Genomic DNA, 25311 nt, shown 5'->3' with positions numbered 1-25311 from the left:
AGCAACTAGGGGAAACAGGAAAGACCATGTCAAACAAAGAATCTTAACTCAGGATCTATGAAATTGGTTTTTAAAAATGTATATATGTACATGCACACAAATATATATGTGCATATTGTTTGATAATTATAGCAATATAATTAATTCCCCTTGCAATAAAATGTATTTTATTTTATGGATTTAAAAACATTCATTCTTTAGAGATGGGGTCTATCCACAGGTTTCATAAGACTGTCAAAGGGGTCCAGGACACAGAAAGGTTAAGGTGGTATTTGAGCTGAGTTTTGAAGCAAATCAGGGAATACTAAGAGGCTGATGTGGGGAGGCTGGGGAGAGAAGGATGATACAGGCATGGGGAGCAATCAGTGCTAAGGCATGGAGACAGATGTGGAGAAGCCTGCATTGAGAACATTAAGAAGGTCATGGTGATTGAACCATTGATTATGTTAAGGAGAGTCATATATGTAAAAAGGCTGGAATGTGCCATACCTACTCTGCCTCCTAGAGACATCTTGTGCTTCTCACAAGCCCTAGACTGGCCTCAGAACCATGAAAACCCTGGAGGGAAATAAGGGTCTCCCATCCCTTAGGGAACATGTGGTCCTGCACGTTCTAGGATTAACCCTTCTGTTGCTTTGGCTTAGGCTGCTGCCAGCCCCACTCTTTGGTGTGGTGGAACAGACAGTCTTCAGGGTGCTGCCCAGACTGGTGAGTCTCCAAACTGCCAAGTTGCTGCCCTCCAGCTGACCCTGGAAGTCTGGATCCTGCTGGGAAATTTATGTAACTCCACAAAATGACACCCAAGTTAAGCCCTTAAATCTCTGCATCTAAAATTCCCTCATGAAAACCTTCTTAGGTAATTTCATCTGAGCCTATCAGCTCCCATAACAGTTAGGAGTTTTGTCAGAAGAGGCAGGGAAACAAGGATGTTGATAATATTAATAATTATAATAATGACAGCTAGAATTTATGCAGTGATTTATGGTTTGCAAAGTGTTTTATACTTACCATCTCATTTTATCCTTGCAACAACCCTTGAAGATGGGTGCTATTACAGATTTGGAAACTGAGGTAGAGCTTAAATGACTTGGGTAGAAATTTATTCCAGATCATACTATCATAGAATTAAAGCTAGAAAGAACTTTCAAGGTCATTTTGTTTAATCCCCACATTTTGTGATTGAAAAAATCAAGGAGCAGAGGGGTTGTGACAGGAAACACATAGTAAATTGCTAGATTTGAGATCAGGAAAACCTGAATTTAAAACCTACACAAACACTTATTTCTGTATGATTAATCCATGTCAGAATCTTTAACCTAAAATGGCGATAATAATAGTACCATCTTTCTAGGATTGTTGTAAGCAATGAAGAATGTATATATAACATTTTGCAATCCTTAAAGTGCTATATATAAATGTTATTATTTTTATCATCATCATCATCATCATCATCATTATCATCATCATCATCATCATCACTATTATCTAAAGAATCCATGTTATGGAAAGAGCAATTGAAGCCCAGAGAGGGATCATGGGATCTAGAATGGAAAGGGAGCATCTAGTCCAACCTTCCCTAAATCCTACAATCCCAAGACTCTTCCAATTGTGTCTTCCTTCTCTTCCATGCAGCTGTGTCCTATTGTGAACAGTGTCCTTGAAGTGGTGAATGAACTCCTGGGCTCTGTGCTGTGTAAGTCATGGGGACCGTTCTCTTTGCTTGGCTTCTTCTGTTTCTCTCTCTATTGTCACATAAGGACTTAAGGTCTGTGTGAACTTGGCCTGATTATTCTCCTTCTTGGAGACTCAGTTTCCTCCTATAAAAAATGGGACTGATAATTCTTGTCCTATATATTTTACAAGGCTTTTTGTTAGGCAAATCTATCTAGAGAACATGAATAAAAGCTCTGGACCTCATTGGGCAGATGTGAACAGATGTGTGATATCTCTATTAATAATTAGAACTGACAGTTCTATAGAGCTTCCAGTTTACTAAAGTGTTATATGGATCAATGCATCCTTACAGCAGCCTCTGACTTAGACAGTACTACTGCTTTTTACAGATGACGAAAACTCAGGTCCATAAAACCCCAAGTGATCTGTCCAAAGTCACACAAGTAGTCAGCACAGAGGCAGGATTTGAATTTGGCTTCTCTTTCCATTGTATCACTCTGCCTCTCATGCAGTGAGAACATCACTTAAATTTTTTTAATGAAGAAAAATTCTTAATACATTTATTTTTTTCTAATTACATGTAAAGATAGTTTTCAATATCCATTTTTCTAAGATTTTGAGTTCCAAATTTCCCTTTTTCTCCTTTACTTCCCCTCTCCCCAAGATAGCAGCAATCTGATGTAGGTTATACATGTACAATCACTTCAAACATATTTCCATATTTATCATGTTGTGAAAGAAAAATAAAAACAAAAAGGAAAACCCATGAGAAAGAAAAAAAACAGCAAAAAAGGGAAAATAGAATGTATTCAGTTTCCATTGTTCTTTCCCTGGATGTGGATAGCATTTTCCATCCCGAGTCTATTGGAATTATCTTGGATCCCAGTATTGCTGAGAAGAATTAGGTCTGTTATAGTTGATTATTACACTATCTTGCTGTTACTATGTACAATGTACAATGTTTTCCTGGTTCTATTCACTTCACTCAGCATAACTTCATGAGAAAACTCACTTCTAAGACTATTTCAACTAAAACACATATTAGATGCTTGAAAACATTAAACTGAGTTCCATGAACCTATTTATAAAAGTTAATGTGAAATTTTGAATACAGATGCATAGGAAAGGTATAGTGGGTAGTCTCTAGTTTAATGATACTTCATTCTCTAATTTAATGATACTCCATTCTTTTTTCTTATAGCCCTTGTTCCCCTTGGTGCCCTGGGCACTGTGGAATTCACATTGGCTACCCTGCCCCTCATCTCCAACCAGTATATCCAGTTGGACATCAATGTGAGTCAGCTTAAAAAGATCTAAAGTGTCATAAATGAGATTTGTGAATGACTCACCTTTTTCTTTCTGTAAAGGTGGGGGGCTTGGGACTGTTGCAGGTCATTCTTCAGCCATCTAGATGCTTCTTAGAGAAAACTTGGATGTAGGTGCTTAGCTGGATAGGGTTCATGGCAGCTTTTATTGAAAGAATAGCTTTCAGACTTAAAAAGAGAACTGAAAAATCCCGAACCATACCTGAATAGGAAACCCTTCTCTATTTCTTGGGAAGTGGTCATTCAATCTCTATTTATACTACTTCTGTTTCCCTCTTCTTTTCCAGTAGGTAGCTCATTATCTCCTGAGCAGCTTATTTTATTGTGGAATAGTTCTGATTTAAAAAAAAAATTCTGCCTTATATTGAATTGAAGTCTGCCCTACTGTAATTTCTACCTATTGGCTCCAGTCCTACTTTCTGGGAGCCAAAAGACCATGTCTGATCCCTCTTTCCTTATGGCAGCTGTTTGGAGGTTTGAAAGCAACTTTTACATCTTTCTTAGAGTGTTGTTCTTCAGGATAGCAATGCCCATAGTCCCAGGGTCCGTTGTTGTCATGCATGGTCATGGGTGGCAAGGCTGGGGTCCATATGGGGGTTGGAAGCCAATACACATAGTTAGAATAATATCCTTTCCTACTTTCTCCATCTTGCCCCACTATCCTTTTGCCTTCAGCCTATAGTAAAGAGTGTGGCTGGTGATGTGATTGACTTTCCTGAGCCTCCAAAGCCCATCAATGTGCCTCCAAAGGAGGATCACACCTCCCAGGTGACAGTGCCATTGTACCTCTTCAACACTGTATTTGAACTCCTGAAAAGCAATGGGGCTCTGGACATTGACATCACACCCGAACTGGTAAGTGACATAGGGCTAGGACTTATTACAGGTATAGTAATGCCTGCATAGGGGGTGATCTTCTCTGTTGGGCTCAGACATCTTGTTCTACTGCCATTTCAGTGAAGAGGTTGGAGCACTTCTCCAACTCTGCTCAGTGGAAAAAAACACGAATTCAGTTTGGAGATCCTGGGTTCAAGTTCCAGCTCTGCTACTTAATCTCTATGATCCTGATCAAGTCATTTAAACTTAACCTTAATTTCCCTATCTGTAAATGAAGGAATTGAACCAGATAATCTTTAAGGTTCTTTTCAACCCTGAATCCATCATTGGACCACTTTTCATATTCTCCTTTGAGTTTGGGCTGGTATTTGTCTTGAAGGGAACATGGGAAGTAGTGAGGTTTGAAATAAAAAGCCTTGGATTCAGAGAAAAGGTGCATAGTCTAAACCTTATCTCTGTCAGTAACTAGCTGTATGATCTTGGCAAATCAAATCCACCTCTCCAGATCTCAGCTTCCTCAACTAAAAAAAACCGAGCATAATAAATCCTTGGAAGTCATAGAATTGTGCTAAGGAAACTGTTTGGTGAGCCTTTTAAAAACACTTTAAATATAGACAGTGTGAGTTATTTCCCTGAAACTCAGTTTCTTCATATATTAAAAGGAATATAATGAGGCCAGTCTCTATTGAGAGGGTAAACGATGAAAAAAAGTGCCTAGAAAAACCATAAAGACAGTTAATAGTGAAGTGGTGAGCTTGACCTAGACTAGTAAACAAGAATTAAAATCCAGCCTCAGATACTTACTAGATGTATGATCTTGGACAAGTTATTTACTTCTGCTTCATTTTCTTCATCTGCAAAATGGGAATAATCATAGCACCAATCTCTCAGGATTGTTGTAAAGATCAAATGAGGCAATATTTGTAAAATATTTGCAAATCTTAAACTGCTATATAAATGATACATGTGACAAATACACTGTATATTTCATATATATACATATATACATGTTACATATAATCTATAAAATAATATATCATTTTCATATACAAATGTGTGTTTATGAAGAATTAGTACAGATAGAAGGAAAGGTGGGGAAATGGTCTCATAGATCATTGACATTTCTCACTGCTTTTGTTTCTTCTCCTTAAGCCCCATCCTCCCAATCACCATTTCAAGCCTTACATATATGACTCCTCCATTAATTGGGTGTGTCTGATTTGGGTATAGGTTCCTAGCAGTGTTCCCATGACAAGCACAGCTTTGGCAGAACTGCTTCCTAAGGTAGGTAAAGTAGTCACCTTGTCTTCCTTCCTGGCCTGTCTCCTCCCCTCTGGGCCCTCCTTCCCTGCAAAAAACAAAACAAAACATATTAAGTGGATCATTAGAGAAAATGGTACGTTTAATTAGTCTTGGACTACACTTTTGGCTGAATGGGGTCCACCCTATTTGATTTGACTGTAGGAATTAGAGCTGTAATTACAGCCCAGAATATGAGGGGTTTGTCCAGATGCCAAGACCTTTAGGGGAGGGGTATTTCCTCCATGCTACATCCAGGAGAATGTGTTTCCCTTTGGACTTTGTATCTGTAGGCATTGAGGGAAAGACAAGTCTGGGAGAGGATGAAGTTGGACAGTTAGAGGCCAGTGTAGGTCAGAGGAGAGGGATGGGAAGGTGTCCCTTTTTCTCTTCACAATTGCACCCCAGGTTGGATTGTCTCTCTCAGAGTCCAATTCCCTTCCCTCTCCCCAATAGCAAGAGGGTGTTGACTGGTCCAGTTCTTCTCCCTCACTTGAATTTGCTTGGGATGCTGGGAATTTGCCTCAAGAGAGACCAGGATACAAAGAAGATCACAGACATTGGTTCTTTGTAGTTCTGGTTTTGCCATTAATTAACTATGTGATCTTGAAAGAGTAATTTCCTATCTTTGGGCATCAATTTCTTCCTTTGTACAATAAGGGAATTGGATTGGAGCATCTCCAAAGCTCCCTTTATTGATGTTATTAAAAATTCATGTTCAGATATATCTGGCTGATACAATTTTTCTTGAGAACAAATTTTCATGGAAGTAAAATTTGAAGTTATAGTTGGCTTAAAGAGGACTTAGAGAAAAATGAGGGCACTTTATAAAGATTGATTAAATCATTTAGCAAACTGGTTTAGTATTTTTAGTATGCAGAGTCCTGTCCTTGGTGATAGGGATGCAAAAACAGAAAAAACTTAAGAGACTCTTCCCCAGAAGTTTATATACTAATGACATGGGTGGGAGGGGAAAAAAGTGGGGAGAGTGGGGGGAGGGAGAAGATAAATATAGAAATAAGTGTGCTTCAAGTAAGTGTGAGTGAAATACAAAACAGAAAGTGGAAGAAAGTCCAGGCAAAGGGCTTTGAGATTTTTCAGGAGGAAGAGACGATATTTGAGCCCATTGCATTCAATTAATTTAATTTCAACAAGTGTTAAATGCTGTAAAGAATGATAGAAACCCTTGGGAATACAGAAATAAGGGCAGCAACAATGACAGCCTACATTTACATAGAATATTAAAGTTTGTAAAATTCCTTATATGACATCTTATGAGATCTCATGGAAAAATCCTGTATCTTCAAGGAACAGATGCATTCATTGGGTAACACATATACAGATAAGTATAATACAAGGAAGAGTATAATTGGGGAAGAGAAGGATAAAATTAATAAACATTTGTTAATTCCCTACTGTTGTTGAGTTTTATCCAATTTCTTGTGACCCCATGGACTACACCACGCCAATACTGTCAATGGGGTTTTCTTGGCAAAGATGCTAGAGTTGTTTGTATTTTCTTTTCCAGATCATTTTTTTAGATGAGCAACTGTGGCAATCAGAAGTAAAGGTACTTGCCTACAGCAACACAGCTGTAAGTGTCTGAGGCCGCATTTGAACTCAGGTCTTCCTGACTCTAGAGACAACTAGATAGTAATCATATTCCTCAGTTCATGAAGACTCATTTTCCTGAGTTCATAATTTGACTTCAGATGCTTATTAGCTTGTGGTCCTGGGCAAGTCCTTTTACCCTGTTTGCCTCAGTTTCTCCATCTGTAAAATGAGTTGGAGAAGAAAATGGCAGACAATTGTAGTATTTCTGCCAAGAAAACTCTAAATGGGGATATGAAGAGTTGGACTGAAAATGACTGAACAACAACTTCCTGACAGTATCCATTGAGTTTTCTACTTGCCCTAACTATATGCTAGCAATTGAAGATAAATAATAAAAAGATGCTTGCTCTCAAGGACCTTTTAGTCTGTCTGACTGTCTGTCTGTCTATCTATCTATACAGAATACAAAAAAAATAAATATATTTAGGAGGGAGAGCATTAGTAGTTGAATCAGGAAATGGTTCACATAGAAGGAAGTGTTTGAATTAAATTTTCAAGAAAACTAGAGTTTTTGAGAAGCTGAATTTAAGAACAGAGGGTAAGTCAGACATACAGTACAGCTAGTACCAAAGTACACACAGAGAAAAATGGGATATTATGTGAGGTGAATAGCAAAAAAGCAGTTTGCCTGGATAGTGGACCTTGAAAAGGGGAGATTTGACAAAATGATATAAGAAAACCTGAGGAGACAGAGATCTGTTTCAGTTGGAGGGATCAGCTTCCTAGCCCCTGAGTTAAACCTTGGAATGAAATAAGTATTCTTGAAAGGTGGAACTGTGGAGATATTATATTCTAGACATGAAGGATGGTCTGTATAGAGGGGTGACATGGAAATTTGTATTTAGGTAACAACAGACTGCCAATTTGACTGCAATATAGTGTATATGGGGGTAAGTAATGTGAAACAAGACTGCCAAAATAAGTTGGAGATGGAGTGTCATCTAATTCAGTCATCAAGCATTTAGTAGGTACTTACTATGTCAAGTCAACAAGGATACCATATTTATCAAACACTTGAAGATACTATGGTCCTTACCCTCAAAGGTTTACAATTAATGGAAACTATTATAAGTCTGGAAAGGTGTTACATGCAGGTCTCTGAACTGTCAGGGTAAAGCTTTTGTATTTGATTCTAGGAGAAATAGGGAGCCAATGGAAGTTTTTGAGTAGCGGAGTCTAGATGAAACGTGAAGTCTTTAACTAGTGTGGTTGCTATGGGAGTGGAAAGAAGAGGATGGATGCAAGAGGTGCTGTGGGGACAGAATTAGCTGGATTGGGAAATGGATTGGGAACAGTGGAGAACAAGGAAAGTTTCATGAAGAAAGGTAGTCACTTCTCCTTTGAGAGAAAGGAAGAAGTTCATTTCCAACAGGGAGGATGTTTGAGCAAAGGTAGAGAGGTAGAAGAAAAAAAAAAGAAATAGGCAGAATAGTGCAGTTTGGCTGGAATATAAAGTATCTGAAGGTAAATAAATCTAAATTTAGATTAATCAAGTGTGATATTTAAAAAAACACGTATTTTTTCCTCCAGTAATAGAGGGAGAGATGGGCAAAATAATCTTATGTGTCATACACTAGTGTTATGTATGTGAGTGAAAGGATGTTTTTGTTCATCTGAGCAGACAAAGTGGGTGTTAAAGGAATTTTGGTTAGATAGTAGATAGAACTTTCTGATTAGAAGAAAAGATAGGTGACATAGATTCGGATGTCCAAGTGAAGTTTTGGAAATTTAGGACTTGAATAATGAATGAAAGAAAAAGCATTCATTTATCACTTTCTGTTCCTGGTACTGTGATAATAGCTGTGGATACAAAAATAAAAAGCTAGTCCCTTTCCTCAATGAATTTAATAGAGGAAGATATTAAATATAGTGATCAGGAAGAAAGTATTTTGGACAGGGAAAGACTATGAGGGGATGCAGAACTATTGGATATTGTGCTGCTTTGATTAGGGTTTCCAGAGCAAGAGATGGAAAAGGGGTTAAGTTGTTAAGTACTCTGTGATCTGGTATGAAGTCAGCCAGGAGATAGCGATGTAGGGCTTGGGTTAGACTAGAAAGTTCCTGAAAGTTTGCACAGGCATCTCCCTTTCCTAAAGAGCATCAGTGCAGATCTGTGCCAACCAGAGGAATTTCTGAAATTCCCTACCACCAAGAGCTATGACTAGCAATTTTGTCACCTGGGACAAGGAAATCTAAAGATAGCCTCAAACAACTTTTAAAGACAAATTCAGGGATTTTTGAGGGAATTTTGGATATTGAGAAAAGACCCTTGGATGTGATAAAGGCCCTGGGACACTGAGGTGTAAGGGAGACAGAAACCCCAAGTATACTTGAATTACCTTAGGGCCCCTGATGGGTGAGGAAGAGGGGAGCAGAGGGCAGGGGTTGGAACTCTAATGGTTTTCTATATTAATTAATTATTTTTGCTAACTAGGAGTTAAGCTTGATTGTTTCTGCATCAATTGCTAAAGGAATACAAGTACTGTTATCACAGTTCCCAATTTTGATGCCCTTGGGAAAATCCCTGATTGTTTTATCCTAATGACAGCTGTTTTTCTAGCACTAGGAGGCTGGGATTCTCTCCCTTGCTCCTCTTATTTAATCTTCAGAATCTACTGTTCTTTTGAGCTCTAAAACTTTCTAATTTTAAATTTATGTTGTTTTTTGACTGTTTTGTTCCTTACCCTTTACTGTGGAAACTGACTCTCATTTCTCCCATAGGCCCTGGGAGCTCTACCCCCAGACCAATTTTTGTTGATCTCATTGAGAGTGAAGGAAGTACCAACGTTTGTGCTCAAGAGTGGGAAAGCCTCTTTGTCCCTCACTGCATCTATGGAAGTGTTTGTTTACCACCCCCATGGGACATCTCAATCCCTATTTTCACTGAATTCGGTGAGCATCTAGCCTTTCTGCTTTTCTGGGATCACAGATCAGAAAACATCTAAGTTGAGGTGACAATGAAAAGTGTGGAAATGTCATAGAATTCATAATGTGAGGATTTGAATTCAAATCCTGACTATCCTACTTAGTATGGTTACGACTACCACTGCCACTGCCACCATTGGATTGGAAGTCAGAGGACTCCAGTTTGAGCTTCATCATTACCATTTATTGTTTACATGAACTTGAGAAAATAATTTCACTTCTTTGAGCCTCAATTTCCTCAAGAGGACAATATTCATTGCACTACCTCTGTCTTAGGTTTTTGTGATAAAATTTATTGTAAAGCTTCAATTTCTCTATATATGTATTATACTATATAATATGTGTTATTCTTGATAATAATGATGACAATACCAACAATGATAGACATAACAGCAGCATATTACACTTGAGAGGTCAAACACTATATTTACCTCAGGAGTCTAGATTTCTTCTTACAACTTCTTGGCCTTCAGGTGCCAACCTACAGATGCCCAGGAAAATCAGGGCTCTGTGATGAAATGCCTAACCCCTTACATTTAAGGATTGTTGGAGCAGGAATACATACTGGATGATAGCTCCTTCTGGTGAAATGCACAATGAAGGAGCAGAGAGATGAATAGAGGGTCAGGAAAGGGCTATAGAAAAATAGAATAAATAATGTCAGAACTAAAAGAGACCTTAGTACAAAGTTAGAACTGAAAGTAAACTTAGAGAATATATAATCCAAAAAGGCATAACAGCTACCATGTGTATGGTACTTTAAGGTTTGCCAAGCACTTTACAAATATTCTCATTTAATTCTTACAACAACTTTGAGAGATAATTGCTATTATTATTACCCTTTTATAGATGAGGAAACTGAGGAAGACAGAGATTAAATTATTGCCCAAGGTCTCACCACTAGGAAGTGTCTAAGGTCATATTTGAATCCAGTCCAAACTTGAGGTTCTATTCACTGAGCCATTTGGCTGCCTTTCTTACTAGGAAATCAAATAACTCCCTGAGATCTGTTGAAGACCTTATCTTTAAAAGGCCAAGGTCTCCCACTGCATCCAGGATCATCTCCATTTGTCTTGATCTATATCTGGCCACTGGACTTAGAAGGCTCTGGAGAGGAAAGTGAGGCAGGTGACCTTGTACAGCTCTCCCTCACTTAAATTCAATTCACTTGCATGTCATGGCATTGCCTGCCTAATGTCATGATTCTCTTCAAGAATGAAAGGCAATCAACAACAATAACTTTCCAGTAAGTATCAGGGATAAAGTCTCCTTATTGTAGCTCAGTGCTTCTTCCACTCACAATCCTGGAATTTATAGTCTCTTCAGTATTTAAATTTCTGTACTATTTTTTTTTTTCATGTGCAAACATTTTTTTGTTTTTCATCTGGGAAATTATCTCTGATTCCATAGGGGGCATGAGGGGTGGGGTTGTTGAGATAATGGAAAGATTTACTTAATTAAGATTGTTCAAAGAATTGACGCAGAGGAAGATAAGTAGAACCAGGAATACAATTATTAGATGACAACAATGAGTAAATGGAGAGGAAAAAAAAAGAAAGAACAGAAGAAGGAAGAAAGAAAGGCTGAATAAATGAAATTTGGTCCAAGAGATAAAGTACATTTTCCCACCTTTCTTTGCAGAAGTGAAGATCTGCCTAGGGGTGTGGATATGACACATACTATTACATAAAGTCGGTGGTGTTAATTGATTTTGTTGAACAACCATCTTTCTCTTTAAAAATTATGATTAATTTAAAAATTAAGGATGATAGATAAGGAAATAAGAGAGACATATTTAGAAATGAATCTTGGATGTAAACAAAAATTATCAACAAAAATAAGGAATAAAAACATTGTTCAAAGAGAAACAGTTGGCATAAAATTCAACTTTTATGTTTATATTCCATAAAGTGAGGCATGCCAATTTTATTTTTTTCATTCAATTTCAATGCCCTGAAAACTGACAGAAAATCAGATTAATGTTGCTTATATGTTTATTTTTTTCATCAAGGTACTGGCAATGAGTGCTCAGCTAGCTACCTCAGCAACTAAACTACACATATCACTCTCCCTGGAACGGTAAGATTTTATTTCCTCTTTTTTGTGCTTTTAAATATAGAAGGACTTGCATTATCCACTTCACAGTGCCTTTTGAATAGAAGCGAAAAGGAATTTAGAGATCATCTAGTCTAATCCTTTTATTTTACAGATGAAGAAACTGAAAGTCTGGGAGGTTAAGTCTCTTGTCCAAAGTCACAGAAGTGAAAGTGATGGAGCCAGGATTGAAAACCAGGTCAAAAGACCTGAAAGAGGGTGGGTCAAAGAGAGGATCCTTGAAGGGGAGTTCTTCAGAGCTAGAGACACCAGTGCTCATTCTACTTCCTCATACTAGACTTAACTGGTGTTAACTTATTGTAACCGAATTAAACTTTTCAGAGATAATCATAAAGAAATACATTTCTGAGTCTATTATTGTATAATACTTTGTTCATTTTTACTTGTTATTATTAATAACTTCTCTATTTAAGTAGGTAATATCATCCCTATTTTACAGATTGGAAAACTAATACCCAAAGAAAGGAAGTGACTTGCTCATGCTTACATCTGGGAAATGTTAGTACTTGAAGTCATGTCTTTTGACCTTAAATCATTTGCCCCTTTTATTCCACCAATCTACATTCTATTGCTGTTGGTATTGAGAGTATATTTTCTCTTTTACACAGTCATTGCTTACATTTTTTTTTATCCTTTTACCAGGGTAAAAATATTGGTTTTTCTATAGTCTATTAAATATCTCTCAATTGGTGGCAGGTTGATTGCTAAGACAGTAGATCAAATTGAACAAAGTTAGTATAATTGTTGGTTATGCCTTCTTCCCTCCCCCTCTAAATGTTACTTATTTTTATCCTTGGGCTATAAGTGTGATTATTATCAGCATTTTACAGATGTGGAAATTGAGGCATACAGATTTACCCAGGGTCAAACAGCTAAAAAGTTTATGAGATCAGATTTTTGAACTCATGTCTTCCTGACCCCAGGTATAGTGTACTGTCCACTGGGCTATCTATTTTCCTATATCTGAGTCTGAAAGTTTAGTCCCCTCTTTATATAGAGTAATATGTACATTATATATGCATATATGTTATTGTTTATCCTTCATTTTCAAAGATGATTAAGATATCAGGGAGGTGATGTCATGACATGCAGGAAGAAACCTTGGCCTTTTTAAGCTAAAGTCGTCTCATAAAAGGAAGTAGTTGGCTGTGACTGGATCTGACTAGATGAGAGCACCCCCTCACACTTTTCATTTTAGGACCTTGACTAGATAGCCAGCCTTGATGCAGCTAAATGGGGACAGTGGATGGCATGCTGGGCCTAGAATTAAATTTAAAATCTAGTCTTACATACTTTCTGGTTGTGTGACTCTGGTCAATCCACTTAATTTCTGTTTGCTTCAGTTTCCTGTTTTGTGGAATGAAGATAATAAAAGCATCTATTTCCCAGGGTTGTTATGAGGATCAAAAAAGATGACATTCGTAATTACTGTAGCAATCAGTAGGTGTTTAATAAATGCTGATTTCCTTTCTTCCTTCCTTCCTTCTTTCCTTCCTTCCTTCCTTCCTTCCTCCCTTCTTCCTTCCTCCCTTCTTCCTTCCTCCCTTCTTCCTTCCTTCCTTCCTTCCTTCCTTCCTTCCTTCCTTCCTTCCTTCCTTCTTTCCTTCCTTTTTTCCTCAGAGCCCACACAATGACCTTTGAATGCTAAGGGTCCCTCTCTCTCATCTCCAACTTTTGTTCTCACCAGCTAACTTTCAAATCCCCCTTGCCATATTTCTTTTCTTAGATTGGCCTGAGACAGGCTCACCCAGGCACATTTGACTTTTTCAGTGGCTGAGCAGGTTGTCTGACTAGGCAGTGCAAAGAGACAGATTAATGTTAAGCTTCAGAAAAGAACAATTGGCTTATTCTTGATTTAGAGTTTTGTTTACATCTTAACTCTAATCAATGGTGTATGGATGTTAGGCTTCCTCTCTTTAAATTCCTTGTCTGTTAAAAAATTATAATTGTTGGTTGACACAGCCTCTTTCCCAAATCTCCTGTGCCTCAAGGTTATGGTTTAAGTGATAAGCTAATCCAATGTGTTCTCAGATAATCAGCTATTCCCTTCCAAGGCATTTAATACCTTAACCCTTAGTAAGTAAGAGATTTATTTTCAGTCAAGGACTTCAGAAAATATCTAGTCTGGAAGTTCTTAATCTGGGGTCCTTGAACTTGGGCATCTGTTTAAATATTTTTTGATAACTGTATTTCAATATAATTGGTTTCTTTTATAGTCTATATATTTTAATTGTTTGCATTTAAAAGCATTATTATGTGAAAGACTCTATAGGCTTGGCCGGACTGCATATATATATATGTATATATGCGAGCGCGCGCGTGCGCGCGCACACACACACACACACACAGACACACACAGACACAGAGTTAAGAACTCTCATAGTGTATTATTCTCTTCATTTAACAGGGGAGAAGCCAGTGGCTCAGAGGCCACAGTGAATTAAAGGCAGAACAATCTCTTCCAGGGATAAGGACATAGGAGATATTCTAAAAGAACTCTCCTCAAACCACAGCCTCTCCATATATATCAGAACTATCCACAATTCCCTTTCCCCATTCCTTTTTTTTTTCCTCTCTTTGTTCTCAGAACCAAAAGGATTTGTCTCTCTCTGGGCCCCAACAAAAGCACAGCAATCCAAACTAGCCATTGTGATTAGTGGTCTAAGGCTGCCCTCCCCTCTCTTTTCATTCTTCTGGCTCTTCCTTGTTTCTTTGGGCTGTGGAGGTCAGCTTAGTATAATGGAAATAATGGTGGATTTGGAATCAGGAAACTTGGCTTCAATTCTTGCTCTGTCATTTCCTAGCCATGTGACATCAGGTAGATTACTGTCTGTTGGGCCTGGAGTCAGGAAGACCTAGCTCAGTCCAATGAACATTTATTAAGTACCTACTGTGGCACTTAATTTAGCTAGGGACTATGCTAAATGTTGGGAATCCAGTTAATAAATCCAATTAATAAAAAGAAAGACAGTCCCTATCCTGAGTTCAAATCTGGTTTCAAACATTTACTAGTTAGTTGTGTAACCCTGGATAGGCAAGTCATTTTATCTCTGTCTGCCGCAGTTTTACCATCTGTAAGATGGAGAAAATGAGGGAACCCACATCCCAGAGCTGTTGTGAGCATCAGATGAAGTGATATTTGTAGAGAGACTAACTAGCATGGTGCCTGGAACATTGTAGGCACTATTTCTTTTCTTTCTTCTCTGGACCAGAGTTTTTTTTAGCTACAAAATGAAAGGTTTGGACCACATGATCTCTAATTATTCCTAATAGGAATAAAGTTTTAGAGAAATGTATGAGTTTGGAGGAAGCTCTGGGGCTTACATTCAAGTTTTGTAAGCTCTCTTCTATTTTCTCTTTGGGAGACCTACACACACAATATATAACCTGTCAATATTTCTCTTTATCTCTGCAGACTCACTACCAAATTGGTTTCTTCCTATTCTTCTAACTTTGATGTAAGTTTTTGGGGAAGGTCTTGGGGTTAAAAGGGAGTGGGTTACTCCTGGATCATCCAGAACACCATAGATTGCTTATGTGAAAAGAATGGGCTTAGCTACACAATCCCCACTGTTTTCATTAACCTCAATCCCAGAAAGAACATGTCCCTGGGGTTCAAAGAATCAGAGTACAATCACTTGGAGGGTCTGAGATGCTATAGGGAAGGCAGTCAGATATCCAGCAGATTCAAGGAGGCAGCTGCAGCCCACTGATGCTGTGTCTCAAAGATATGCATGATAAACTTTCTTCTGCTCCTATCCCCTCTCTATCTTCTCCCTTTGGTGAGTATCTTTTTCCCTTTCTAATTTACTGCTGATGCATACTGTGACTTGAAGTTCCTAGGATAATTTTGGTGGCCCAGTGCGGGCCAATGGATAACTCACCACAATCCCATCCATTCTCTCAGATGACCCTCACAATAAGGCATGTCTACTAACATCCATTTTTAAAGAAGCTGCAGGGAGGTATAGAGATTGAGCAACTCAAACCTAGAATTAACAACTCTTAATTACTTGTCTTTTCTACAATATCAGGCTGATGCTCTGGACAGAACACAACTATTTGGTGTAGAGATTAACTGGGATTCTTGAGTGCCAGAATTAGGTGATCCTTGGAAACCTGAAAGAGGAAGTTTTAGAACCAAGGCTGGTGCTCTATCCACTGTGCCCCCTAGCTGCCCCAATCTCTGGTGACTTTTAAAGGAATGGTCAGGTTTGTGAAGACACTTGTGCCCTTAGAACCAATAGTTATGGAGGACAAATATTACCTTTTGAGACTGTTTCATTCGTTTGACAAACATTAAATGCTTGCTATGTGATAAGCACTGGAGATATAAAGAAAAAGCAAAAACATTATCTGTTCTCAAGGACTTTACATTCTAATCAGTGAGATAAGATGTATCTATGAAGATAAATAGAAGCTATGTAGAAAGTAGATACAATGTAATTTTAAAGGAGAAAGCCCAAACAGTTAGGGTAGGGAGAATAACCAACAAAGGCCTTCTGCAAAAAAGTATCATTTTAATTGAGGCTTCAAGAAATCAATGAATCCTAAAAGAAGTGGAGGAGAGGAGGGATCATGTATTAGTCATGGGGAACACCTGGTATAAAGGCAGGAAAAGAACCAATGGGTATTGAAAACTAGCAAGTGGGTCAGTATAACTAAACTGTCGAATTTGTGAAGGGAAGTAATGTGAAAGAAGATTGAAAAATTAGGGAGGAGGCAGGTGATGAAGAGAAAGAAACAAGATTTGGCAACTGATTGGATATTGTGGGATAAAAGGGAAGATTTGAGGATGACACTGAAATAATGGGTGACTGGAAGAATGATGGTTCTTCAATATAAGGAAAGTTGAGAAAAGGAGAAGGTTTTAAGGAAAAAGAAATATAAAAGTGTTCCAGGTAGGACTGGACATGAAAGTGAGTTGAATAATGAAGAGGTGACCTTGAAGCATGAATAGTTTGTAGGTCATATGAAAGGTTGCTAAAGCCTCCCCTCCCTCCCCCCATAACCCCATGGGTTTGGTAGTTTCAGTTTCAGTTGCTCTCATTTTATAGAAGAGGAACCCAAGATTTAAAGAGGGGGAATCATGTGCACATGGTGGCACACTGATAGATGGTGTTTTTCTAGGAAGTCTCAGAGCTGAGACTGGAATCCAGGTACTCACACAAGGTCAAACATGCTATATATGTACTGTTCGAAGCTCTCTTCAGATAGCTCATATGGCTGTCTGAAGGCAGCGAGGATCTTTCTCTCCCTGAAACAGCTCCTGGCAGGACTAGAGGCAAGTGTACTGGGCTTCTAATGGACACTATAGGTCACACATTAATGGAGGAAAGGAGACAACTGGACTTTAGCCATACTTGCCAACCCCTTTGTGTATTCCATTTCAGGTTTCACCTATAGAGGAGTGGCTCAGTGATGTCGTGCGGGCAGCCTACTTGCCAAAACTCAATGGTATGGAACATTTGACATTGTCATTTTTATTTCCATCTCTGTATTCCCATCCCTTCCTTTAGCTGGGTGCTCCTAGTTAAGGTTCTATCCATGGTTCCTCCACCACTGGTCCTATAGCAGATACCTTTTATATGCATTAATGACTGTCTGGGGTTGATCTCTATAGGCAGTTTCTTAAGTAACTGCAACCAATTCAATACTTGGCCTACAACCCATTGATGAATAAAACCAGTGGGATCTCTCCTGAGAGTCCCAACTCTGTCTTCTCACACAGGCAGGATTTACTTTCTGGCAAATGGTCAATCAACACACATTTATTAAGTGTTGTCTGCCAGGAATTGTGATAGATGTAAAAGGTACAAAGGTGAAAGTGAAGTTAAAAAAATTATACCTGTATCATTATATATGAAAATATGCATGATGAATGCAAGATAGTTTGTGGAGAGAGGGAAGTAGGTTCAGGAAAGTCATCATGTAGAAAGGAACTTGAGTTGAGTCTTAAGGCAACAAGGGATTGCTGAGGCAGATATGAAAAGCTGGTACATTGTAGGAATACTGGACATTCAGTGTAAAACATAAAGTTAGGAATTAGAGCTTTGTGTATGAGGTTAATGAGTAAGATAGAACGGCTATCTTTTCAATTCCATAAACAAGACCCAGTGGAAAGCATAGAAATCACATGTAAGGGAAATAAGGGTGGGTCAATGGATTGAGTGCTAATTTCAAAATGAGGAAAACTTGAGTTCGAATTTGGCCTCAAATATCCACTAGCTATATTAAGTAACTTAACTTCTGTTTGCTTTAATCTACTGGAGAAGAAAATTGAAAACCATTCCAGTATCTACCAAGAAAGTCCTATATGAGGTCATGAAGAGTTGCACATAAAAGAATGATTGAAAAACAGATTGAATATTACTGTGGGCTTTGATCACAAATTTGAGTCTTGGATCAGGGCCTCGGTTCCTGCTTCCTATTCTTAAACAGCATAATTTTGGTCTTTCTACCAATTCTGTCCTATGTGTCTGGCTTCAGAGTCACCTGAAAAGGGGAACTTTGGATATTTTGTTTTAAACATTGCCTATACATTTATTTATACCATAAATATATAGCCTGGTTTGATAATTATTGGTAGCTGATCCCAGTTTTTTTTTTTTTTTTGGGGGGGTGGTACATATTCCTTTTTGAGTCTATGTGCTCATAATCAGCTCCAATATTATCAGAGTCTTAAGTTGACCCCAGGTTTCACACAGCTCCCTTTACTGAGTGGCTGATTTACTAAAGTGTATTTCCTACAGAAAATAGAGATTCCCCTTAAAATGGCACTGACTCATTAGGATGGCATGATCTCTGAGTGATATCTTCAACAGAGGGATGAGTGTTGAGTTAGCCACTCTCATTGCATATCAGTGCAAGGTCACAGACAGTCATCTACATTGTGTCTTTTGGATAGAGCAAAGCTAAGTGGTTATCACCATAGGGACCAAACACATGATCTTTGTACAGAGTTCTAACCCACTGGACTAGTCAGGCACAGAATCATGTTAATGACAACTCTTACTTATATTGTTCTGTGGCTCTGAGTTTCAACTCAGATTGATTGATCAACAAACAATCACCCCAACTATCCTCCTTGTGAAATAAGGTGGGTGGTATGATTTCTCCCCATTTTACAGGAAAGAAAACTGAGGGTCTATAGATGGAAATCTATTGGCTTGAAGTCATTCAAAGAATCAGTGGAGAGCTGGGAGAAGGATTTGTCTTTTAGTTCATGCCTCTGACAATTAGATTTAGCAGTTAACTTGCCTCACATCTCAGCTAATGTCACATTTCCTAATTCTTAATAACAGTGGAATTGGAAGTAGGCATCCCTCTGCCTAAGATCCTCAATGTGAACTATAAAAATGCTGCTCTGGAGATCATTGAAGTAAGTAAGGCCTTGAGAATCGATTTTATTTGGATGGGCTTTTCATGTTATAGTAGAGGGCAGTATCTCATAATTTACTCCCTGAGGCAGTTTAGATCAAAGGACTTGGAATCAGAACAGACCCTTACTAGATGTGACATCGTAGTCAAGTTACTTAACCTCTCTGCCTCAGTTTCCACATTTGAAAAATGGGAATAATTATACTTATTCTATGGTTGTTGGGAGGATCAAATCAGTTCACATATATAAAGTACTTTGTAAACCTTACACAATATAGATTCTAGCTTTTTTTATTAGCTATTTCTTTTGAACACAAAGTAGTTACTTTCATTTTCTAGTTTGATCTTCATAAGCATTGGTGCTCTGAAGTGGGCAGAACAAGCAAGGATTATTGTCCTCAATTTATAGATGGGAATAGGAAAGGGAAAGCACTTCATAAATCTTAAAAAAAAATTACAGCACTGGAACATTTTTTGTTCATTACTGTTGTAGTTTTTGCATAGGAAAGAAAGTTGGCTTGACATCAGAGGCTTTGGTTTAGAATCTTGGCTCTGATATTTCTATAATCTTATGACTTCAGGCAATTTACTTAATATCCTGACTTATAAATGAGGAAGTTGAATTAGATTCTCTTTAAACCTTTTCCCCAGCTCTAAATAATAATGATGATAATCAACAAACAATATACAACAATAATTGCAATATTCGGGTTATGTAGCTGCTAAGTAACCGAGTTGGGACCTAAACGCAAGTCTCTCAGAAAGACCCATCTCCTCTGAGCACCTCCTATGCTTCTGGTCCTGTGCTATGGACAGTGAGGGGACCTAAGAAAGACAAAGCAAAAAGGGAATCAATAAATATTACTGAACTAAGTTACTAGGATCACTTAACAAACATTTCCCGAGTGTCTTTTTGGTAAGATGGAATATTGGGCACAGAGTAGTGGTCCTGGAAATGACTAAATCATAGTGCCTATTATCATTGAGGTTATAGTCTTGTTGAGGGTTTGATGGAAATGTATCTAGGAGGAGGTCAGGGAAATTTAATGGATCTATATTTAATTGGTTCTTTCAGAATGCTGTCTTGCTGACTGTGGTTTCACGAGGCTGAGGGGATGGAAGAATTCCCAGGGCTACTTTCTGAAGATATGGGCAAAACCCTCGAGCCTTTCTGGTTTCCTCTTATTCTGATTCCCTTGTGGGTCTTAGGGTAGATAAAAAAAATCAACCCATGGATACTGGGCTGGCCCTTTTGTGGTTTTCTGTGACCCCTTGACAATGGTGCCCAGGACAACTCACATGAGTTCTTCCCCAGGAAAATCTTTTAGGACATGGGGTACAACTGGGAGAGTATTCAGGGTTTACCCCTGTAAATGCTCTTATTTCAATAAAGGATTCTACTATTTCTGCATTCTCTGGCTAATTTTTTCTCTCTAGTCATACCCATTTCTCTTGGTTCTTTTCTTCCCTTCCTGGTAAACCAGCAACCGGATTTGGAGCGTGAGATGAAAATATCCAGGCCTCAGATGATATGGTCATTTCTTGGTGGAAAGTAACATTAGCTTGGGGCAGCTAGGTGGTACAGTAGATAGAGCACTGGGCTTGGAATTAGGAAGACTCATCTCCCTGAGTTCAAATCTATCTTCATATACTGGGCTAGTCACTTAATTCTGTTTACCTCAGTTTCCTCATGTGAGGAAATGAGATGGAAAAGGAAATGACAAATCACTCCAGTATCTCTGTCAAGTCGTTCATATTTACTTTGGACAGGTGTGTGTGTGTATGTGTGTGTGTGTGTGTGTATGTATGTGCTTGCGTGTGTGTATGTGTTGGGGGACAAGGCAATAGCCTTACTTTTCTTAAAGAGAAGTATTCACCATGGAGACTAGAGGTCTCTTGTAATGTAACTGAGAGCTCTTGGGTAGTCATACTTCAGTCTTTCACTATTTAAAGTATAATTTCATCAGTATAGACACAGTTTCCTGTTGATACAAATCTTCCATGTCCTAGTAGATGATCTTTATGAGAAGCTGTGTCAAAAAATAAGACAAGACAAAACAAAACAAAAAGCAAAAACCCTCACAAAATAAAATCATCATTGTGCATCCAAAGTGCCAGTAGTGATGAGTCTCCCTGAATGTAATTGAAGGTGTGGGCCAGTAGAACTATACTCAGATCCTTTCCAGATTGGAGGGGTCTGCTAAAGGTTATGTTTTACTGTTACCATCTTGGGGATCTCCTTTACACCGTCCAAGAGGAGAAATCAGAAGATGGTTTTAGCAGCAGGAATGATCACGTGACTGAGAGTAACAAACTTGCATTTCTAATAAAGGGCTGGCACTGATCTACCATTTAAAGAACTGCCAAGAGCTTTACACAATTTCCTTTAAGACTCATGATAATGCCATGAAGCAGATTCTAGACAGAATTGTCTTCATTTTAAAGATGAGAACATCAAAATCCAGAGACTAACAGTCATTTGCTGGTACTAGGGGAAGACTTGTACTACATCTTGCAAACTCCAAGACCAGTTTGTTAAAGTGAAGATACTTGAAGGAAGCTTTTTGTTCACATATTACATTTTGCATGAATAAATAAATATCTGGTAAATATAAGGAGTGCAATATTAAATCTAAAGAATTAAACATTACACACATTATGTAATATTTAATATTAAATAGATCACAAACATTGTTATAGATAAGAGGGACAAAGGAGAGAGAGAAAGAAAATGAGAAAGTAAGAGAGACACACACAAAATAGAACAGAAAATGAGGATTACATGTGAAAGGTTTAATCTCTATTGCACGTACTTTGGATGACAGATCCACATTATGTCAGATCTACTATGAAAAAAATATATGCATCAACAACCATCTTTTATATTTGTTATGTTTTCTGATTCTAAGGTTCTAGATTTCAGAGATTTTCCTCACAAACTAGTTTTCCTTTCCTGAATTCCACCATAATCATGATGATTTTTAAGCTTTAGACTTTAGAAACCTAATGCAATCCTCTCATTTTATAGAGGAAGAAACTGGGCACAGAAGCAGTTAGGATGGGTAGAGTGCTATTAGGATGGGTAGAGTGCTCTGCTTGGAGCTAGGAAATTCCAAGCATCAATCAATCAATAAACATTTATTAAGTTCTTACTATATGCCAGCCACTGGCCTAAGCACTGGGGTTACAAAAGGAAGCAAAAAACAGTCTTTGCCCTCAAGGAGCTTACAGTCTAAGAGAGGGGCAACATGTAAATAAACATATAAAAAAAAGCTACAGATAGTTTAAATAGAAAATTTTGTTTCTGACTCTTCCTAGGCTGTGTGACTTTAGCCAAGTCACTTAAACTCTCCTGGCTTCAGCTTCTTCATCTGTTGGGCTCAGTAGCTTCTAAAGTCTCTCCCAGAATCCTGTGTCACTTTTTCACTTGCCCAGGATTATACAAGGAGTCAATGGTGGAGTTTGGACTTAAAGTTACTTTCCCTGACACTAAATCTGGTTCTCTCTTCCCGATACCATATCACCCAATGATGCTGATGAAGACAATGATAGCCTAAAATTTTCTCCAGAGGCAAAAATGATGCTGAAGAGATGTGAGGATTCATGCGGGAACTCTGCAGTCACTTCTGTTGTAAGGCAGCCTCCATGGTTCTCAAAGGCTGAAAACCAGATTTGATTTGGCAAGAATTGCTTGGACAAAGGCGCTGTTCTGATTCTAGGTCACCTAAGCTGGAGATTGCAGATTGCTATCTCCAGCAGCCTAAATGGCTTGATTGAGCCTGTCCTTGGAATAGGCTGGCGCCTTTATCCAAGCTAATCTTCAGGAAAGTCGTCTTAAGCAGAAGTCTGGAGGAAGTAACTCCAAACCCAAGCTTGTTCTTATCAGAGGCCATCAGAAGCTCCAGGAATCCCAGTGATTTGTATTGCGATGGAATCTGGGTTGATTCTCACTTTGGCAGTCTATATGCTCACTTTTATGTAAGAGAACAGAGTAATACCTACCAGATGGTGCCACCTTGGTGCATTTAAAAAGAATGGTAGAATTTAAGATCTGGATAACACCTTGGAGATTTAAGATCCCTCTGGTGAATCAATTTTGATAGATCTTCTTCAAAGAGGATATGGACAGGAGACATTTTCAAGGAACAAAAGGGGGAGATAATAGTTATAGCTCTTAATAAATTATACCTATTTGAGGAAACTAGGTAAATGATTTCACTTTTTTGAGCTTTAGTTCTCTCCTCTATAATATGGTGATAATAGTGCTTGTAAATACTATCTTAGAGTTTCTATCCCTGATGGCCATTGACCAAGATGGCTGCAAGGAGAGCACTTTGTAGACTGGAAAGCAACAATCCAGTTTTGAGGAGTACCCATCACCACCACCACCACCACCATCACCACCATCATCATCACAGAACATAGTATGTTATAATATCTGTTTGATCTTCTCTCATCCCCAAAAGAAGGTTCAGACAGGGGTTATACATTTGACAGATTAAGAAACTGAGGTTCAAGGAAGGGAAATGATTTCAAGGTCACCTGATGATGAGCCATTGACTGATCTGAGGTCTAAGTCTTTACTTGCTTGTACTTTCCTATTGCCTACTGTACTGCTTAATTTCATATCACTCTGGAGAAAGGCCCATGGATTTGGAGAGTCAGGAGGAATGTTTCTAATTAGGAATTAGAATTTTAGAATTTCCTTAGATAATATGCTAGACAGACTAGTATTCAGAGAGACAAAATAAATAGGTGAATGGGTAGTTAACAGAAGGATAGAGTGCTAGGTCTATAATAAGGAAGATTGGAGTTCAAATCAAGCCTCAGACACTTATAAGCTATGTGACTCTTGAAAAGTCATTTAACTCTGTTCCATTTTATTTTAAACTGTAAAATGAGAATAGTGGTAGAACTTCCTAGGGTTGTTAAGAGGATTCAAATAAGATAATAATTGTAAAGCTCTGAACACAATGCTTAGCACAGAGTAAGCTCTATATAAATATTACTTATGGTTATTATTATTATTTTTTAATGGTTGGGGCTAAATTGATGAATTAGTATGGGGTGATTTCTTATGGACTTGTTTGTACTACTTGTATGTTGATTTTACTTGATGTTAATTTGTCTCATTTGGGTTATCTAGGTAGGATGGAGTCTTTGAGAGAGCCCTTATCCTGTAGTTAGAAGATCTGAGTCTGATGTTTGCTGTATAATTTCAGATAATTTTCTCTTGTCTTGATTTTTTCACTCATCAGCACTATAACTTTGACCTGTCTGAGCCTCAGTTTCTTCATTTGTGAAATTAGAGTGTTAGACTAGATCCTCTATAAGGCTATTTCTAGTTTTAGAGGTGGCTAGGTGGCCTAGTGGACAGAGCACTGGTATTAGAGTCAGGGATGCTTTATCCAAATCTTCTGAAAATACTCTCATCAATAATAGTAAGTAACAGCATCATCATCACCACTATTTTAATATTATACTCATCACAATTAATATATCCATTTACCTTAAAAGAATAATCATTATAGGGTCAGCTAGACTGTGGATAGAACACCAGACATAGAGTTAGGAGGACCTAAGTTCAAATCTGGTCTCAGCACAACGCTAGCTGTGGGCTAGTCACTTAAAGCCAATTGCTTTGCAAAAACAAACAAGAATAATCACCATAATAAGGAACATCATTAACAACTTCATTATCATTTATCATATGATTAAATATTTATTGATGTTCTTTTCTTTTTTCCACATCATTATCACTTTTATATATTTATTTTATACATTGTATTTTACATATTGTTTCAGTTTATACATTGTTTCATATATTGTTACTGCTCATTCCCACTTTCCCCAATAGAATCTTTTTTTGCATTTAACTGTACAGAACAAATGAATCCATTGGGAATACCTGAAAACATATCTAATTCTGTACTTCTAGTCCATCACCTCTCTTGCTAAGGGAAAGTCATAGTTCATAGTCAGTCTTATAAAATCTTGTTACCTCCATCATGCCCCTTATCTAATATACTTTGATATGGAATTGATGCTCTATTGTATTTCTCTTCTTTACTGCCATTTTTTTTACTCATGTAATATATAAGATATTCTGATGTTGGAGCTAAAACTGATGATTCCTCTTTCA

The 25311-nt window shown here is 37.9% G+C and overlaps 1 protein-coding gene across 1 annotated transcript in view; it reads left to right on the top strand.

Annotated features, from left to right (window-relative positions):
- Window positions 1-20496, top strand: part of BPIFB3 (BPI fold containing family B member 3) — a 30732-nt gene extending 10236 nt beyond the window's left edge. Inside the window, exons 5-15 of the mRNA XM_003758941.3 lie at window positions 645-708; window positions 1633-1693; window positions 2876-2967; window positions 3675-3854; window positions 5067-5120; window positions 9471-9641; window positions 11686-11753; window positions 15205-15247; window positions 17183-17246; window positions 19094-19170; window positions 20245-20496. Of these exons, the coding sequence (XP_003758989.1) occupies window positions 645-708; window positions 1633-1693; window positions 2876-2967; window positions 3675-3854; window positions 5067-5120; window positions 9471-9641; window positions 11686-11753; window positions 15205-15247; window positions 17183-17246; window positions 19094-19170; window positions 20245-20280 (910 nt within the window). The 3' untranslated portion in view covers window positions 20281-20496. The remainder of the gene's footprint in view (window positions 1-644; window positions 709-1632; window positions 1694-2875; window positions 2968-3674; window positions 3855-5066; window positions 5121-9470; window positions 9642-11685; window positions 11754-15204; window positions 15248-17182; window positions 17247-19093; window positions 19171-20244) is intronic.
- The last annotated feature ends 4815 nt before the right edge of the window (window positions 20497-25311 follow it).

The sequence above is a fragment of the Sarcophilus harrisii genome, chromosome 2, assembly GCF_902635505.1.
Source record: "Sarcophilus harrisii chromosome 2, mSarHar1.11, whole genome shotgun sequence".
NCBI classification, from domain to species: Eukaryota; Metazoa; Chordata; class Mammalia; order Dasyuromorphia; family Dasyuridae; genus Sarcophilus; species Sarcophilus harrisii.
Note: the sequence above shows the minus strand (reverse complement) of the source record. Positions and strands in the feature narration are given on the sequence as shown.